The following is a 20,574-nucleotide window of genomic DNA, read 5'->3' as shown; positions in this document are numbered from 1 at the left end:
TGGAGTCAAGGAATGGGTATGAAACTATGCAGGTGGATGTAATACATTTGATTGTGTTACTTTAACAAACTGTAATCCTGTTTTTGTTCTGTCATACAGGATCACTCTTAAAAGTTTATTTCACAGGGAAGCAACTCCTATCACATCTCCCTCATGCAAGGCATGAACACCCCATTACTTGTTTATAACTAACTGTGAGGTCATGTGAAAGCTCAAGACAGTTCAAAGGAGTGCGCTTGTAAAATTTTGCTTTGCTGAAAAGTGACACTGTCCTGTAATGTAAAAGTGTGTAGGCCTGTTAGAGATGTATTAGTTGTGTTGACAAGGAAGAAGATGCAGCTGTCCCTCAATGAAGTGGAAGAGAGGTCACTATAGTGCTCATTTATTTTACCCATCTTATCTTTTAAGTGAAATGGATCTGTTGCCAAGCCCTGGGTTGTGATTTTGTGATATGGTAGTACTGATCAGTTACTGTCTCTGTAAAGATTTTCACCAACACTTCCAACTTTGTTTTTACAGGACAGTATATTCTGCTATTTGCATAGAAATGGCTTCTCTTGGTTTTGTGGTTGCTGCTGTTGAACACAGGTAAGAAAAAAATGATCTTACAGTTATTTTTGGGAGTGATCTTAAATTGCATTATATAATGTTATTTCAAAGATAGCAAAGCTTTTTAGTGTTGGGAATAGGGAGTTCATCCTGTTCCTGTATATTCTCTTTTTGAGGGTAAACTTAAATTTATGAAGTGAGTAAGTACAGCAAATGTGAAATGGCAACTTAACAGATGCAGTTCTATTATATAAAGGGGCAAGAGGATATCGGCAACACAATTCAAAGCTGTGCAATACCATTACAAAGAAAATTGGACAAGGCAAGTATATATATATGTATCTATCTATATATATATATATATATATATATATATATGTAGGATCCGGACACATGCTCGACTAGCATATGTCCAAATCACAAAACATTGGACACACATACACGAAAGTGCTTAAGATCAAAAAGCGCATCCATGTATGTGTGCCTGTTTCGTAGATTGGACTACAGTGCGGGTAAGGGAAAATTCCCTTTTCCCCACTGTAGTGCGATCTCGGAGTGAGAATAATAAAGTAGGGGGTGTGGGGGGGGCACAGCCACCCATGTGGGGGGTGCAGGGGGGCAAAGCCCCTCTACAGAAACGTAGATTTTATTTTTGAACTACACATACACGGAAACGCTTTTCGATGTTAAGCGCTTTCGTGTATGTGTTCTATGTTTTGTGATTCGGACATATGCTAGTCGAGCATGTGTCCTAGACCCATATATATATATATATATATATATATATATATATATATATATATATATATATAATATATGGATCTACTGCATTCTAACGAATTTCCGAAACATAAATCGCAAATGCATATACACGAAAGTGCGTTTCAACCAAAACTCACTTTTGTGTAAATGCAAAAAAAAAAAAACACTTAACACTTTTATGCAAGGGGCTGCGCCCCCCCCCACCCCCTACTTTATTATTTTCACTCTGAGATCATACTACAGTTGGAAAAAGGGAATGTTCCCTCATTCCCGCTGTACTACGATCTCAACACAGTTCGCTTAGTTGTACATCAACACTAAGCATTGATGTACAACTAAGTTAACATGCAAACTACATGTTTTTCTCTATTTCAGTAATTTAGCTTTTTCTTTTACCTAGTTATTTACGCAGAAGTGCACTTTTGGTAAAACACACTTTCGCGTAAATACACAAGGCCATTTACTCAAGTTATCACCCCAACTAATCTGTAACATAATGATGTTTTTTGTGCCTTTTATTATATCTAGTTTGTAACATTGTCAGCAGGGTCTCATTTTAAGTAGTAGTTCATCAGCTAATACGGTTATTGTATGAACATGACAGAAAGAGAAAGATCTCCACATTTAACAGAGTTACTATATACTACATCAAAAAACTGGTAAGAACCATTTTTGCAGCAGAAACATATGTTCTGTAGAAGGCATTTAACAGGTAAACTAATAAATAAGGAAGCATGGCTGAGAGAAGAGGGAAGAGATATTTAATATTGGCTGAAGATTAAGTGATGGGCCTTTTAACAAGGAACATGTCTCACATTGCCTGCCTGTGGTGATTATGATTTTCTAGGCTAATATTTTGTCCAAGGTGATACTTAGCTGTTTGAAGCTACCAGATAACATTGCCTATACTTATTGATATCTGCAAAGTTATGGGTTTTGTTCACCAAGCAGATTGTTGTAGTGAACAGATAAGAGATTAGGGAAGTATAACTGGTGAATGTGCTGGATATGCCAGAATAACAGCATCTTTTATGTCTCAGTGTAGATGTAAATGTATATAAAAATGTCTATACATGGCTTTGAGGAAATGTACTTCCAAATGAGGACCGAACCACAAAAGGAGGGGGAGTATCAATATTTGTCAAAGATACCCACACCTCCAGGTTGGTGGCACAGCACGAAGCATCAGAGACTATCCATGTGCAACTAACAGTGGGTAAAACTGCCTTCCAGTTTATAGCCTGCTACAGACCACCCTCCCAAACCCAGGAACCCCACTCGGCCTTCCTGAGAACACTGGAAAATAGGAAGGTCTCTACAAACACCATTACATTGGGTGACTTCAACTACCCAAACATAGGTTCATACTAGGCTATCTGCCCTAGGGCATTTATAAGCCTAGCCAGAGTGTGTTTGGCTTTCGCCACCCATTTTAAATTTATTTTGCTATGCCCTTTTTTGAGGTTAGTTTGCTGTGCCTCTGTCTAACAGTGACACAGAAGTGATACCCGGGGTAAACCTACGATCTCCCATCCACTCATCAAGATTCCTCTTGAAGAGAGTCAATGAGGGACTCTGCCTAACCTGGACTGGGATTTTATTCCAAAGTGAAGGGAGCCTCTGGGTTACGAATCTGTCCCTCCAGCATGTCCTATTTATTTCAGTGCTGAGGTTCAAGTCTCTCGAGCGCGTAGCTCGGTGGGATTTGGATTTTCTGAGGTGCAGCATGTCCATTAATTCCGGGTTGGACATGGCTTTATATGTCAGGCACAGATCGCCTCTGAACAGGCAGTATGCCACTGAGTAGAGCTGGAGTTTCTTTAACCGGGCAGCATATGGCATCTGTTTGAGCCCTTTGATCCTCTTGGTGAGGTACTTTTGGGGTCTTTCCAGTTGCTGCAGGTGTGTGGTAAGGTACATCCCAAAAGGGGCATTGTACTCAATTATGGGCCTGATGAGGTATGAGTAAAGAGGCACGATGACCTCCCCTGATCTAGATGTGAATCCCTTCATGATTAGGTGGGCCATATAAAATGTTTTTCTAACCACTTTGGCCACGTGGTTGTCAAATGAGAGATTGCTATCAACTTGGGTCCCCAGGTCCCTAATTACTTCTTCTGTACTTAATGGATTACCACCTATGTGGTAATTTGTGGGCACTTTGTTTTTGTCAAAGGGATGACTATACACTTTTGGCATTTAGCTTGAGGCCATGGCTCTGGCACCAGTTGTCTGTTTCTATGAGGCCCTTTTGGAGGATGCTTGTGTCGGCTGGAGAGTCGATTATGGTGCCCAGTTTGCAGTCATCTGCGAACTTGGTCAGCCACAGTCCTTCCGTGTTGGCCTGTACCTCTGAGAAATATATACCGAACAAGAGAGGTCCCAGGACTGAGCCTTGTGGGACACCACTTGTAACTGGTTTGGAGTCTGATATGGCTCCAGCAATTCTAACCATGTGGGTTCTGTCCTTGAGCCAGTTTGCAATCCATCTAGTGACATAGGGGTTTATATTTAAGCTGGTGAGCTTATCTATACTGCCCGAGTGGGGTATTGTATCGAAGGCATTTGCGAGGTCCAGGTAGGCTGTGTGGACCACCTTCCCCTCGTCAATGGCCTTGGTGACTGTTTCAAAGAAATCAACCAGGTTTAAGAGGCAGGATCTGCCCTTAACAAAGCCAAACTGGGTAGGATCCAGTGTCTGTAGGTCTCCAATATCTTTATTTATGAGGTCCATGATGATCCTTTCCATAGCTTTGCAGACCAAGCTAGTCAGGCTTATGGGGCGATAGTTTCCAGGATCCATTGAGGCACCACCTTTATGGAGAGGGACCACTGTTGCTGTACGCCACTGTTTGGGCACATATCCTGTAGTAAGGCTGAGATTGAACAGTAGTTTTATGTTTGGGTTTAGCTCTTCTTGGAGTTCATGTAGGACGCAGCCCGGGACACCGTCTGGTCCCAGTGATGCTGTGTTTTTTGCTTTGGAGAGGGCGGCTCTTACCTGAGCATCTGAGATGTCAGGGGGGCAGCACTCTGCTGGGATAGATATTTGCCCTTTTGGTGGGGGGAGAAGTTTGCACTGAACCTGTCAGCTAGGATGTTGGCAATGTCTGTGGGTTCGGTGTATTTTTTGTCACTTTGGACTAATTCTGAGCATATCTGGGAATTACCACCCAGGTTCCTAACATAACTAAAGAAAGCCTTGTGATTATTCCTAGTGTCCTGTGCAATTTCTCTCTCGAAGCTGGCCTTAGACAATTTTATGAGTGCCCGTAGTTTTTTGCTAATACTGATCAGTGATGCCTTCCCTTTTTGGGATTTTGCTCTATCATTTAGTAGCTTCCTCCTTCTATTGTATAGTTTGTTTATGGCTGGGGTCCACCAGACAGGACGTCTGCCTTTGGAGGATTGGGTCTTGGTTTTATTTGGGATCGCATGATCCATGCATTCCTGAAGGTGTTCATAGAATGCGTTTATAAAGGATTCTGCGGTCTGGGCCATATTTTCCACAGGCCGGGGGCTTTGAAGGATTCCACCTCGGTTTTCAGGAGTGTGAAATTTGCTTTAGAGAAGTTTTTCACTGTGGTTTTCTGGGCAGGGGGTGGGGCCGGGATGTGAATATCCAGTGAGATTAGTTTATGGTCTGATCTTACCAGTGAGGGACACACTTCTGGTCTGGAGCATAGAGTCCCCATGTTGGTGATGATCAGGTCCAGTATGTTTTCCCCTCTTGTGAGAGTGGTAACAAGTTGTTCCATAGCATTTGAGTTTGTAAATTCTAGGAACCTTTGGGCTAGGGTGTTGGAGCTAGAGTAATGCTCCCAGTCTATGTTTGGGCAGTTGAAGTCGCCCAATATAATGGTGTTTGGAGAGACCTTCATATTTTCCAGTGTTCTCAGGAAGGCCGAGTGGGGTTCCTGGGTTTGGGAGGGTGGTCTGTAGCAGGCTATAAACTGGAAGGCAGTTTTACCCACTGTTAGTTGCACATGGATAGTCTCTGATTCTTCGTGCTTTGCCACCAACCTGGAGGTGTGGGTATCTTTGATGAATATCGATACTCCCCCTTCTTTTGTGGTTTGGTCCAAGTTTTGGGGACGAAAAGCATGGTATGAGGTATAACCTGGTAGTGCTGGGATGCTCTCGGGAGCCCTGAACCAGGTTTCTGTTACTGCACAGATATCGATGTTCTCCATGCTAAGGAGAGTTTCGAGTGTGTGCATCTTGAGGTTTAGACTTCTGGCGTTGAGTAGCATTACTCTTAGTTTCTTATTCCTTGTGATACCTATGGAGGTGGGTTTGTCTTTTGAGCTTTGCCTAAAAAAGGCACTATGGGGGTAGCAAGAGCCTTTGCCAATATCCGAAAGCCCAGGGGTGACAGGTGCAAGCCATCCCTAGTGAAGCATCGTGGCTTGTCGAGCATATCATCCCAAGCTGACAGGCATTGGATCCCCTTTGAATGACACCAGTACTTAAGCCAATTGTTGAAATTGATCATCTTGTCTTCATATTGTGGCATCATTCTTGGTGAGGGTAAGATGCTACTCAAGGTCAGGGTCATACCGGCCTGGGCTACATGCTCAGAGAGCTCCTCTGTGTCTCTTTTCATGTAATCCAGAGAGGTACGTCTCAGGTCATTCACACCAGCATGGACAATGACTGAGTCATATTTGTACTTGCCTTGGAGTGACCTGAGTGCTTGTGTTATGTGGCGGATCCTAGCACCTGACAGGCTGCTCACCGTGACCCTCTCCTTGTTCAGCCTGGTGAGCGGGACGTCAGTGTGCCTGACGATAGAGTCACCTATTACAAGTGTATCAGGTGTGTTGTTTAGTCTTAAGGGCTGTGACTGTTCGGCACACGGGCTTTGTGAGATATGTGTTGCACGTGTTTTGTTTTGGGGTAGCGGTTGCTTGGGTGTCTGCTTTGGAGGTCTCTGCTGCTTAGGCAGATCTTTATTTAGAGCCTCAGTATGTTTTGTGTAATTATGTGTTTGGTTTGCTGTCGTGGTAGGTCTATGTGAGACTGGAATTGTAGTGAGTGTGGTTTCCTTCTCCTCCTGACTGGTTATGCCAGTACTGAGTTGAGAGAGCTTAGCCTCCAGTTTGGCTATATGGTTGCATCTCTCACATGTGTTGGAATTTGTTGGGAGGAGGAGAGGGTTGTCTGTGTACATGAGGCAGTTGTAACATTGCCTCATGATTCCCAGATTCACCAGCTGGACCGGAGAGGAGATTGACAACTGACCTTTGGACATGCTAGAATAATATTGGGAATTCCTTTATAATTGAAAACAAGGGCCAGTGGGACGTGAGGGTGTAGTGCTTTTAATTTTTAGTGCTGACTTATATAATTGCTTTAGTGAGCAAGTGCCAGGTAACTTAAGTGCAATGTGTTACAGGTAACTTAAATGCAAAAACGACAAAGAGTAACTTTCTTTCAAGTGAAACAAGGAAATAAGTACAGTAAGCAATGCAGATATCACTAGTGATCCACAGAAGCACTGAGAAGCCGTATTAGGTGGAATTAGCGTTCCAAGGAAATAACAAGCAAACAAACAACAAGCATATAAACAAAGCTAGATTCAGCAGGCCTGGATCTAGTCTATGCTACAGCAAACAAGGTGTACCAATTTCAGTAAGATACAGTTCAAATATTCAGGCACTATAAACCTTTAACCAGAAATTCCCAGCTCAGAAGGGCAGAGTCCAGCCTCTTTTCCCACAAGAGTGCAGACCACGAACCTTCTTAATGTAAAATAACTGGCCTGAAGCCCAAGTGCTTAAACCAGAACTAATACACTTTAAGAATAACAGACACTGGGCTCTCAATCTGCAGTTCCCAACTTAGAAGGATGAAAGCTACCTTTCCTGCCACCACAGTGCATGCCACAAACCTTCCTAATGTAAAACAACTGGTCTGAAGCCCAAGTGCTTAATCCAAAAGATTTAGAATGATAGCTACACTTTAATCAAGTTACTACCAAGCAGTAATAAATACAATTGTATACTTTAGAGAATGCCTGGATTAGTGCTCAAGTTACACAAACAAAGCTAGATCCAGCAGGCCCGAATCCAGTCTATGCCACAGCAAACAAGGCGCACCAACTTCAGTAAGAAGCAGTTCAGATATGCATGCACTATAAGCCTTTAACCAGAAATTCCCATCTCAGAAGGGCAGAGTCCAGCCTCTCCTCCCACAAGAGTGCAGACCACAAACCCTCTTAATGTAAAATAACTGGCCTGAAAGCCCAAGTTCTTAAACCAGAATTAATACACTTTTAGAATAACAGACACTGAGCCCTCAATCAGCAGTTCCCAACCTAGAAGGATGTAAGCTACCTGTTCTGCCACTACAGTGCAGACCACAAACCCTCTCAGTGCAAAACAACTGGTCCGAAGCCCAAGTGTTTAAACCAAGAGGCTTAGAATGAGTTACACCAAGCAGTAATAAATACAATTGAGTACTTTTAAGATGATGCAAAAGTAAAATAAAGTAGGTAGAAACACAAGTACAGTAAAAGCAGATGATTTTTTTTTTCTGAACAAGTGCTGAGATCAAAGAAACAGATTTAAGTGCTAAAACTAGAAAACTGGCTAGTTATAAGAAAAAAAAAAACTAAGCTAGAAGGCTTCCCTCCAACACAGAAGGGCTTGGGGGCTCAGAAGCCTACAAATAGTCTATACCACTTAACAGGAAAGGCAGGAAACAAGCTTAATTTTTTTTCTGTTTCCCAGATGCTCTCTTTGTACACAATAGGAGTGCCTGAAATCAGAACATGATCTCACTGCACTCAGTTGAGTGAGCAAATGAGATGGGCCCAGAAGGAGTATCCAAACACAAATTTACAAGAGGGGCGGGCAGTTTTAAGGCCACTAAGATTAACACCAAAACAAAAACAGGGAGGATGGGTGGGATTAACTGAAGAGCAGAGTCAAAACTTCCAGTTCCGTTAATATTCCTGGAACACAGTTAAAATCAATTTAAATACTGTATTTTTTTTAAAAAAGTGCAGATAAAGGTACTTAAATTCTCTTATACGTCCAGTTGAATACAGCTAGTTCTTAGCCGGCCAAAGCTGAGGTTTTTAAGCAGAAAATATTTCACACTGTACCACTTAAATAGGCAAGGACAGGAAATGTAATTTCTAGCAAATAACAAAATTCAGCAAACACTGACTAACTTCCAGTTCAGTTAATATTCCTGCAACACAGTTAAAATCATTTTAAATAATGTATTTTTTGAAAAGAAAAGTGCAGATAAAGGTACTTAAATTCTCTTATACGTCCAGTTGAATACAGCTAGTTCTTAGCCAGCCAAAGCTGAGGTTTTTAAGCCTGTGAGCATTACTCTAGCTCCAACACCCTAACCCAAAGGTTCCTAGAATTTATAAACTCAAATGCTATGGAACAACTTGTTACCACTCCCACAAGAGGGGAAAACATACTGGACCTGATCATCACCAACATGGGGACTCTATGCTCCAGACCAGAAGTGTATCCCTCACTGGTAAGATCAGACCATAAACTAATCTCACTGGATATTCACATCCCGACCCCACCCCCTGCCCAGAAAAAACACGGTGAAAAACTTCTCTAAAGCAAATTTCACACTCCTCAAAACCGAGGTGGAATCCTTTAAAGCCCCCGGGCCTGTGGAAAATACGGCCCAGACTGCAGAATCCTTTATAAATGCATTCTGTGAACACCTTCAGGAATGCATGGATCATGCAATCCCAAATAAAACCAAGACACAATCCTCCAAAGGCAGTCATCCTGTCTGGTAGACCCCAGCCATAAACAAACTATACAATAGAAGGAGGAAGCTACTTCATGACAGAGCAAAATCCCAAAAAGGGAAGGCATCTCTGATCAGTATTAGCAAAAAACTACGGGCACTCATAAAATCGTCTAAGGCCATCTTCGAGAGAAAAATTGCACAGGACACTAAGGATAATCACAAGGCTTTCTTTAGTTATGTTAGGAACCTGGGTGGGAATTCCCAGATATGCTCAGAATTAGTCCAAAATGACAAAAAATACACCGAACCCACAGACATTGCCAACATCCTAGCTGACAGGTTCAGCGCAAACTTCTCTCCCCCCCCCCCGTCCCATCAAAAGGGTGAATATTTATCCCAGCAGAGTGCTGCCCCCCTGACATCTCAGATGCTCAGGTAAGAGCCGCCCTCTCCAAAGCAAAAAACACAGCATCAATGGGACCAGACGGTGTCCCGGGCTGTGCCCTACATGAAGTCCAAGAAAAGCCAAACCCAAACATAAAACTACTGTTCAATCTCAGCCTTACTACAGGATATGTACCCAAAGAGTGGCGTACAGCAATGGTGGTCCCTTTCCACAAAGGCGGTGCCTCAACGGATCCTGGAAACTATCGCCCCATAAGCCTGACTAGCTTGGTCTGCAAAGCTGTGGAAAGGATCATCATGGACCTCATAAATAAAGATATTGGGGACCTAAAGCCACTGGATCCTACCCAGTTCGGCTTTGTTAAGAGCAGATCCTGCCTCTTAACTCTTAAACCTGGTCGATTTCTTTGAAACAGTCACCAAGGCAATTGACGAGGGGAAGGTGGCCCACACAGCCTACCTGGACCTCGCAAAAGCCTTCGATACAATACCCCACTCGGGCATTATAGATAAGCTCACCAGCTTAAATATAAACCCCTGTGTCACTAGATGGGTTGCAAACTGGCTCAAGGACAGAACCCACATGGTTAGAATTGCTGGAGCCATGTCAGACTTCAAACCAGTTACAAGTGGCGTCCCACAAGGCTCAGTCCTGGGACCTCTTTTGTTCGGTATATATTTCTCAGAGGTACAGGCCAACACAGAAGGACTGTGGCTGACCAAATTCGCAGATGACTGCAAACTGGGTGCCATAATCGACTCTCCAGCCGACACAAGCATCCTCCAAAAGGGCCTCATAGAAACAGACAACTGGTGCCAGAGCCATGGCCTCAAGCTAAACGCCAAAAAGTGTATAGTCATCCCCTTTGGCAAAAACAAAGTGCCCACAAATTACCACATAGGTGGTAATCCATTAAGTACAGAAGAAGTAATTAGGGACCTGGGGACCCAAGTTGATAGCAATCTCTCATTTGACAACCACGTGGCCAAAGTGGTTAGAAAAACATTTTATATAGCCCACCTAATCATGAAGGGATTCACATCTAGATCAGGGGAGGTCATCATGCATCTTTACTCATCCCTCATCAGGCCCATAATTGAGTACAATGCCCCTTTTGGGATGTACCTTACCGGACACCTGCAGCAACTGGAAAGACCCCAAAAGTACCTCACCAAGAGGATCAAATGGCTCAAACAGATGCCATATGCTGCCCAGTTAAAGAAAGTCCATCTCTATTCAGTGGCATACCGCCTGCTCAGAGGCGATCTGTGCCTGATGTATAAAGCCATGTCCAACCCGGAATTAATGGACATGCTGCACCTCAGAAAATCCAAATCCCATCGAGCTACGCGCTCGAGAGACTTGAACCTCAGCACTGAAATAAATAGGACATTCTGAAGGGACAGATTCATAACCCAGAGGCTCCCTTCACTCTGGAATAAAATCCCAGTCCAGGTTAGGCAGAGTCCCTCATTGACTCTCTTCAAGAGGAATCTTGATGAGTGGATGGGAGATCGTAGGTTTACCCCGGGTATCACTTCTGTGTCACTGTTGGACAGAGGCACTGTATACTAACTTCGAAAAAGGGCATAGCAAAATTAATTTAAAATGGGTGGGGAAAGCCAAACACGCCCTGGCTAGGCTTATAAATGCCCTAGGGCAGATAGCCTAGTATGAACCTATGAACCTATAAGTGGTTATCCCACTTAGGATCTGTGGTTAGTGTGGTCTATGATGGTCAGGGACTGCATTCACTGGTCATGCACAGGGTATTCATTGAAATGCTGTTACTCATTCAGATTTTTTGAGATTCCTTTTTCATCTTTGGTGGCATAGTATCTCTGTCCTTAGTGATGATCGAGTCTTGGCATATCTAAGGTGAGAATTCTTTCTGTTAATGATCTGTCTCTATCGAGGCATGGTGGCACATTTGTAAAAAGACTGAGATCTGTAGTCCTTGAATAACTTTACCATTGGCTTGCATATGCACTCAGGTAGTAGTTGTGACAGTAATACCACAGTCAGATGTATAATGTTCCAAGGCTTAAGTGAAAGTAGTGCCTTCATACCACTTCTGCAGTTTTCTGTTTGACATATGCTATTTACATTCAGACACTCATAACATATAAAACATCTTTTACTAAGTGGATGTTTTCTTTAGTAGATAATTCAGGGGTTAAAACTAACTGCATATGTGCATGCTGCATAATTTTATTTTGGGTATTGGTTGCCTATACACAGTGCACATCTCAGTTCTGTGCAGTCATTTCTTTAACCACAAACGTTTTTTCCCCCCACAAAACCAGTTTGTTAAAATTTTCATTATGAACAGCAATACAGTAAGAAGGTACAACAAAAGATTATGTAATACAAGAATGCATGAATTCAATAGTGCAAGACAACAGTAAAGGGAGACTAACAATTTAAAAGTACAGCTCAACAGTTTTTAAACATCACTAGTCATATGAAACACCCTCTTTTAATGGTGCGAGAACTTTATACACAGCCATAGCTTGCTCATTTGGTGCCTAGCACCACTCCTCTTTCTGGTGTACCTCAGTGTTAGGTTAAGGAGAGCCAAAAAAAAGGTCCATTCTGCTATCAGGCACTCCTTCCCCTCTTAGGAAGAATGCCAGATCTTAATGCTATTATCCTGTACAGCCTGTCCTCAGATTTATGTGAGGACCAAAATACTGGAAAAAAAAAAAAAAAAGGCGGATCTTGCCGATTGTGCCCCTTAACACCTTGTTCTTGAGGTGGCTTCCCCTTTTGTTCCTCCCAAGCTATAGTTTTCACTTTATACATGGACATCACCAATTCATGAATATCAAAAATCACATTGACTACATATTCTGAAGTCAATGATGAGAGATCTGCATAGATAGCAAAAACAAGACCTGGAGCTGATCACAGCTGAGACTTTCAGCTTCTCAGTGGTATGTTTAGAATCAAATTATAGAAAATGGGAAACCCTCCAAATAGAAAGATTAAGAAAGTAAATTGGCTGGCTGTGAAGGGCCTAGAATTGGCTGAAGAAAAAAAGGAAAGCAAAAGGGTTGTTACAGAGAAAAATATGTTAAACTAAATTCAGAATTCCAAGGAATAGCAAGAAGATATAAATAATCATATTTAAATGAGCAGTGCAAAGAAGTGGAAGAAAATAATGGGGAAGGGAGTGATAAGAGGTGTTTTCAAGAAGGCTGAAAGTACTAATGGAAACGTCCATGATGAAAGATAAAAATGGGGTGGACCTAGCTGAAACAAAAGATATTAAGAGGTATCAGGAATAAAATGGGCTAAATAAGAAGGTAACTAACATCATTGACACATCCACCCACAATCCCTTTTCCCATTTTTACATGTGGGGTCTGGGTGTCACTTTAACAGTGACCATTAAATTGAGCCGAGGGTCATGCCACCAGTGGGTAGCTGACACATGTAGTATTATATTCCCTAATCTAGAGCCAAATATCATGGAGAGAGAAGTGAAATGGGCCCCAGAAATCCCTGCTGATTACAAGGCTACAAAAAGGAATGGATTTGTAGATGAATTGTTTACAGTCCTGCAAAATGTGTTAATAGTTTTTCTAGAAATTTTCCAGCAAATTTGAAAACAACAGATGTTATGTGATCCTATCTCGCCTACATTCTGTACTGTTGGGTTCGGAGCCGATCCTCAGCTCCGACTCGGCACGCTATACTATAGAGCGAAGTCTCTAATTGGCTGAGCTATTCCACATCCCAGGATGCACCACCACTACTTCCCCAGATCTCGTTTGCCGCTTGATAGCAATAGACGTGGTCTCGACTTGGCTGGGCTAAGTACCTTTTACTGACAAGTTTTCTGTCAGAATTTCTCTAATTTTTCACCCAAAAGCTGTTTTAACAGCTACTTATCACTTGTGGAGTGTTTTTGTGAGGAAAGTTGTGTGAATTTTTCGTAGCGTTAGGTTCCCGCTTTTACTGGTAGGAGTTTCCTCGCGCTCTAGTTCAGGATTTTGTGTTGTTTAAATTGTTGTTAAATTGTTTGTGTAGTACTTGTTCCTCTAACATCTAGGTCCCGTTTTAGTTAGAGGGGCCTTGCCCTCGCACTCTGTTAGAGCGTTGTTATAGTTTTACCTGTGTGTCTGTTTCTGAGCTTATAGGTCGAATCCTGTTTAAGTTAGAGGGATTTGGCTCTCTGAGTGCTTAGTTTTTGTCCCTAGTTGGTTTTTGGTGTCTTTCTAGTGATGTCGAAAGAACATAGACCTTTGGGTTTTAAAAAATGTACCAAGTGTGGGTACAAGATGTCTATAACGGATGATCACTCGCTGTGTGTTTATTGCTTTGGGCCTAAGCACCTTCAAGAGTCGTGCAGTGTATGCCATGCTTTTTCTTCCCGTGTCCTCCAAGAGAGGAAAAACAAATTGATATTGAAAGGGATGATCACCCCTTCCTTTGAGGAGGCTTTATCTTCTTCCCCCTCGCCTACCAGGAAGAAGTCGTCTTCGGCTCCGACCAGTCCGTCGGAGCCGACAGCAAAGAAATTAAGGCAGGCTTCTCCATCGGCTCCACGGACTTCGGAGCCGAGGTCGGAACGGTCTGCCTCCGTGCCTCCAGCCTCGACTCCTCTATCCTCGGAGCCGAGCACTCGAGCATCGAGAGGTGGGTCACCTTCTTCGGTTCCAATGGTTTCGGAGCCGAGAAAGGTCGCACACTCAGACTCTTCTACCTCGGCGCCGAAGTCCCCGTCGGCTCCGAGGGAAATTGCTGTGCTGGTGGAATCTCCCTCGGCGCCGATACTACTTGAGACTATTCGGAGCCGGTCCCCCAGTCTTTTGGAACTGGCGGAGAAGTCAACTCGGGCCCGATCGGTCTCTTCTCGGTTCTCGAGGATGTCCGATTCGGATATTGACAGGGTGCTTCAAAGGCTGTTTCAGTCTCCAGTCTTCCAAAAGTTAGTCTCGGCTCCAGCCCATTCGGCTCCTGAGCCGATTGTCCACCCTGTTGTCTTGGTTCCTCCTCCAACAGCCTCGGCACCATTGGAGTCGGTGCTGGTGGAGCCAGTAGAGGTTTTCGGGTCAGCTCCGACCCTTACTCCAACCCCGACCTTCGGGTCGGAGTTCGGTACACGGACCTCCTCGGTCGGCCCCTGGGGTGACGCTTCGGGTCCGATGCTTTCGGTTCCAAGTCTCCCTCTCGGTGCGTCGGCTGCGGGAGTGCCTTCTACTGTTGTGGCCTCGGTGGTCGGACCTTCCCAGGACTCGGGGGGTCCGGCCTTCAGGGCCATGAGGAGTGCTTTAGCCATATCTTCCTTGGCTACCTCCACCATCTCTCCAACACCTTCCCTTGGCATGGAGACTTGTTCCTTTGTTGTCCCCCTGTCTCAAGACAGCGGAGCCCTGGAGCCTGAGATCACCCCCATTGGGGATTCCTCCCTTCCTGGGGGTCCTTCCGAGGCTTCTTCGGAGGAACCTCCCAGGAAGAGACAGTGTAAGAGGAAGCACGTCGACTCGCCTGATGAGTCTCTCACCTCGGACACTGACCTCGATGATGCGGAGGGGTCCCCCAAGTCGTCCTCGGATGATGTCTCCTTTGTGGATATCTTAGAAATCCTCAAGCAACGAGGCGACTGGCAGTCCAAACCCCCTTCCGCTGAGGAGTCGGTCTTCCTCAAGGCCTTCGGGGCTCAGCCTTCCGCCTCCTGGGTGTCTCCGCCCTTCGATGAGCTCCTGGATTTGATCTCTCGAAGGGCGTGGGAGCACCCGGATTCTGTGGAACCGGTGCCAGCTCGCCCAAATAAATTTCTGTCAGCCCCCCCTGAAAAGGAATTCTTATCTAAAGGTGTGGCCGTAGATGCCCTGGTGGTGGCATCTGCTACCCAGCAAGATGTGGCAGAGGCTTCGACGTCCGTCCATCCTCCTAATAAAGAGTCCAGGAGTATGGATCGGTACGGGAAGCGCACCCTTACTTCAGCAGCCTTTACTTTAAGGTCTCTGAATTACCTGATGCACTTCACCAGACTTCAGAGGGATCTGGTCAAGGAGCTTTCAGATACCCTCTCTGGTAACCTACCTGAGCAGTTGGCCCAGACGGTTAGCTCTCAGTTGGCTACCCTGTCATCAATATCGAACTCGTCCATGAGGCTCATTTCATATGCGGCCGAAGGGGCGAGTAGAGCGGCGGGTACAGGTGTTGCTCTACGGAGACAAGCCTGGCTCCGCCTGTGTCATTTTGTGGAGGCCTTCAAGTCTTCCTTTGCCGACGCCCCCTTTGATGGGTCCTCCTTGTTTGGACCCAAGGTAAAGGACACCTTGACCCGCTGTGAACAAGAGGGTAAGACTTTGACTGCCGTAGGGGCATGGTTTTCCACTCCCTTCCGGCCTTATCCCAAGGCTAGAAGAGGGGGGAAAATGTGGTTCCGCAAATCTCAGAAGACTTACCCCTCACAGCAGGATGATCCCCCTTCTAGAGGCAGAGGGGGGGGGGATTTTTCAGGAAGACGCCGTCCCAGAGACGGCAGAGGCCCCCGCAACACTGGAGACCGCGAGTCCTTTCGTGGCTCCTCAACCTTCCAGCATCCCTGAAGGATTGCCCGACTGCGCCTCTCCGGAGCCAGTCAGGGGTCGTTTTTCAAGGCACCTAAAGGCCTGGGAGAATATCACTCAGGACCGATGGGTGCTCCGGATCATTGCCGGAGGTTACAACATCCCTTTTTCTCAGACCCCCCCCCCCACTATTCCGGAAAATCCCGGACCCACCACCCAGTCAACGGGATCTCGCAGCCATCGAAATTTCAAAGCTGATTTAAAAAGGAGTCATCCAACCGGTCCCCGAAGACCAAACCGGATTAGGGACTTACTCAAGATTCTTTTTGGTGCCAAAAAAGACCGGGGACATGAGGCCCATCTTGGATCTCAGCAACCTCAACCGTTCTGTCAAGAAGTCCAAGTTCCGGATGGTCACCTTACAATCCATTCTCCCGCTGCTGGAGAAAGGTGTTTGGATGTGCTCCATAGATCTCAAGGACGCCTATTATCACATCCTGATAGATCAGGCGTCCAGGAGACACTTGCGCTTCAGCCTGGGAGACAGTCATTTCCAGTTCCGTGCACTGCCCTTTGGTCTCACCACAGCCCCCAGGGTGTTCACCAAATGTTTGGCGGTGGTGACTGCTCACCTGAGAAGTCTAGGATTCCAGGTGTTTCCATAACTAGACGACTGGCTCCTAACTGCCACCTCCAGGCGTCTACTCTTGCAAAACCTAGCAGCCACTATTTCTCTAGGCAACTCCCTAGGAATCACTTTCAATTGGGCAAAGTCTGTGTTGCTGCCATCTCAGTGCATACGGTTTATCGGGGTAGAGATAGACTGAAAGCAAATGTGGGTCTATCTTCCTACAGAGAGGATAGAAACATTACAATCTCAAGTCCGAGCATTGCTCTTCAAACGCCGAGCCCCAGCAAGGATGGTCCTACAACTGTTGGGTTCCATGTCGGCTACCATTCTCCTAGTCCCCTTAGCAAGATTGCACATGAGGATTCTCCAGTGGCTCCTGTCAGTCCAGTGGTAGTATCAGGATCTCCCTCTCAGTCACCTCATTATAATCATGGAGACATGCAAACAGGACCTCCGTTGGTGGCTTCTCTCCTCCAACCTGGATCAGGGGCGACCCTTCGTTCCTCCTCCACCAGTGGCCACTTTGACTACGGACGCCTCCCAGACAGGGTGGGGGGGACATTACCTGGGCAGGTCAGTCCAGTCCAAGGCAAGTGGCACCCTGACGAGAGTTCCCTACACATCAACATACTGGAAATGAGGGCGGTGCTTCTATCGCTACAAGCACTACACAGCTACCTCCCCCAGGGCATGATTGCCGTTCAGTCCGACAACATGTCAGTAGTCTGGTACCTGAACAAGCAGGGAGGGACCAGGTCCTACCCCCTTTGCAGAGAGGCCATGAATGTATGGGATTGGGCTATTGCAACCGACCGTTTCTTGGTAGCAACACACATTTCAGGGAGATCCAATGTGATAGCCGACAGACTGAGCAGAACTATTCTCTCCCCGCACGAGTGGTCTCTGAACGACAGAGTGGCATCTCAGATCTTCAGAAGATGGGGAACTCCTTGTTGCGACCTCTTTGCAACTCTCCTCAACACGAAATGTCTACAGTTCTTTTCTCTCACCCCAGTTCCGGGGGGGTTTCCCAAGGACGCCCTAGTCCAAGCTTGGCCCATCGGCCTACTGTACGCCTTTCCACTGGTTCCCCTTCTTCCCAGGGTGATCCAGAAGGCGATTCACTTGCAGTGCAAGATGATTTTAGTTGCCCCATACTGGCCTCATCAAGTCTGGCTGCCATTTCTTCGGAAATACGCACTGGACGGTCCATGGTTCTTGGACCAGGTTCCAGATCTCTTGATCCACCAGTCGGGACAGCTTCATCAGTCCCTTCACTCATTGAGATTAACGGCTTGGCTCCTCCACTTCCGACTATAGTCAGGAACCAAGTTTTAGACTCAGAAGTCATACATATCTTGTCCTCGGCCCACAAGAATTCGACTAAGAAGATGTGTAATAGTAAATGGAAGAGATTCGCCATTTGGGCCCAACCCCGGGGATTAGATCCCATTACTGCCCCGGTGTCTGAAGTTTTGAAATTTTTAGCTTCCTTATTCAATCAAGGTTCTTCGGTCTCTACCATTAAGGTTCAATTAGCAGCTATTTCTAATTTTCATGAAAGTATAGACCCACCTTTGATGAGCAATAAGTTGTGTAAAGCCTTCATGAAAGGTACTGGGCTGCTACGACCTCTGATTTCTCATCCCGCTCCACCGTGGGATCTTAATTTCGTATTAGGGGCTTTGACCTCTTCCCCCTTCGAACCGGCAGCAACTTGTGACTTGAAATTTCTTTCTTGGAAGACTGCCTTTTTGGTGGCAATTACATCAGCCAGAAGAGTTTCGGAACTTCAAGCCCTATGTGCCAAACCACCGTACCTGGTTTTTCACAAGGATAGAGTATCCCTCAGGCCTAGTCCATCCTTTGTTCCCAATTTTTTGTTCTAGTTTTTGTCTTCAACAGTCATTGGAACTCCCAGTTTTCTTCCCCAACTACTCAGACAGAGCGGAATATATCTTCCATTCATTGGATGTTCGCAGGCAATTGCGTTTCTACTTAGATAGGACGCACCAAACACGGAAAACAGATCAGTTGTTTGTGACCTTTTCGGACAATAAATTGGGCAAAGCCATCACGAAGGTCACTATTGCCAAGTGGATCAGAGACTGTATCAGTCATATTTATTTTCTTTCTAATAGACAGCTTACAACCACTGTGAAAGCTCATTCTACAAGGGCTATGGCTACTTCGACAGCCTTTCATTCCAAGCTTGCCATTAGTGACATTTGTGCTGCAGCTACCTGGTCTTCTCCTCACACCTTTATTTCTCATTACAAATTGGATGTGGCATCTCGGGGGGCGAGCTTCCTTCGGTTCCACAGTTCTCAGGAGTGTTTTCCAGTGAGCCACCCAGGAATCAGGTGCTAGGGACGCTGTCCCATCAGTACAGAATGTAGGCGAGATAGGATCACATAACATCTTTTAGTTATGTACTTACCATAACTTTAGATGTTTGGGATCCATCTCGCCTACATTCCTAATAACCCACCCTCCTTCCCCCTGCCTTGGAGATCAGAAGAGACCGGACGGTTCAGTTTAGCCGTTTCATCTTGAAACACCTGGCAATGTTATTTCAACTGTCTATGACTGTGTGCATGTGTGCGGACAAACAAGATCTGGGGAAGTAGTGGTGGTGCATCCTGGGAGAAGTAGTGGTGGTGCATCCTGGGATGTGGAATAGCTCAGCTAATTAGAGACTTCGCTCTATAGTATAGCGTGCCGAGTCGGAGCCAAGGATCGGCTCCGAACCCATCAGTACAGAATGTAGGCGAGATGGATCCCAAACATCTAAAGTTATGGTAAGTACATAACTAAAAGTTCCACTGGATTGGAAAAAGGTCGGTTTATATTCCATTTCCAAAAAAGCTAGTGATAGGTCTCAAACTACTGGGCTTTTACACTGGTTTCATATGCTAGCAAGGTTATTCTTAGGAGCATGTAAGCCAAACTACAGCAATATATATACCAAGAACTCCCATATGTACAAGCTGGTTTTAGAAAAACTAGAATTTCCAGAAATCAAATTATCCACTGGATAACGAAGAAAGAGAGTTTTAGAAAAAAACAATAGTCTGCTTTGTTGACTGCTGTAAGGCCTTAGATTTGTAGACAGTAGCAAACTCTGACAAGTTCTCAGTTAAATGCAGGTACAGACTACTTTATTTACCTCCTGAGAACCTGTATGCAGGTCAAGAAGCAACAGTTAGAGCAAAATGTGGAATAAATGAGTTCAAGAACTGGGGAAGAAGTGTTGGAAGGCTATATTGTCACCCTACTTACTTAATTTATATGCTGAATGTGTCATACAAACTAGATCATTGCAGATAGCAACTGCAGACATGCAATAAAAATGCACTTACTTTTTGGGAGAAAATCTGTGACAAATTTGGATATGATATCAAAGAACATGGTGCTGCGGTAGCGTTGTCGCCTCAGTAAGATGCTGTCCGGTTCGATTCTCATCTAGAGCGTCTTCTGTGTGGAGACCTACGTGAATGGGCATACCTTCGTTGAAGGTTGTGCATCAGGGCTGGTAACTCAGCACGTAAAAATCAACTACCAATCATTAGTGGACCGGAGTTCCGCTGTGGCAACCCCTAACCAGGAAAAGCAGAAAGACGCATCATCATCAAAGAACAAACGTATCACGTTGTCATTTTCTATACCAAATGTAAGTAACAAACATTCTTCAGTTGGATATAACCTCCCTATATTATACAGCACCAGATTATACAGATTATGATGCAGAAAGAGTATTGTTTTTGGAATTTATTTTGTTGGTAAGGATGGCCCCCTGAATTTTTTACTCACAGCTAAAAATCTGTGCCATAACATAAAAGACTGAACCTGTAATGCCTCACTACCTTTATTAATGTATAGACTAATGTATTTCCATGTTAACTTAATCAGAAATAGTTTCTTACTTCCTAGAAGACAGGTTATCAACTAATTCTTGCAAA

At 44.9% G+C, this 20,574-nt stretch overlaps 1 protein-coding gene across 4 annotated transcripts in view; it reads left to right on the top strand.

The window, feature by feature from the left end:
• The window catches only part of PLA2G7 (phospholipase A2 group VII), a 1,251,751-nt gene that overhangs the window by 423,346 nt on the left and 807,831 nt on the right, over positions 1-20,574 (top strand). For all 4 annotated transcript variants that reach the window (XM_044062626.1, XM_044062625.1, XM_044062627.1 and 1 more), the window contains one exon: positions 520-588. In XM_044062626.1, the coding sequence (XP_043918561.1) occupies positions 520-588 (69 nt within the window). The remainder of the gene's footprint in view (positions 1-519; positions 589-20,574) is intronic.

The sequence above is a fragment of the Protopterus annectens genome, chromosome 2.part1 (assembly GCF_019279795.1).
Source record: "Protopterus annectens isolate FY-2018-M chromosome 2.part1, PAN1.0, whole genome shotgun sequence".
Taxonomy (NCBI): Eukaryota; Metazoa; Chordata; order Ceratodontiformes; family Protopteridae; genus Protopterus; species Protopterus annectens.
Note: the sequence above shows the minus strand (reverse complement) of the source record. Positions and strands in the feature narration are given on the sequence as shown.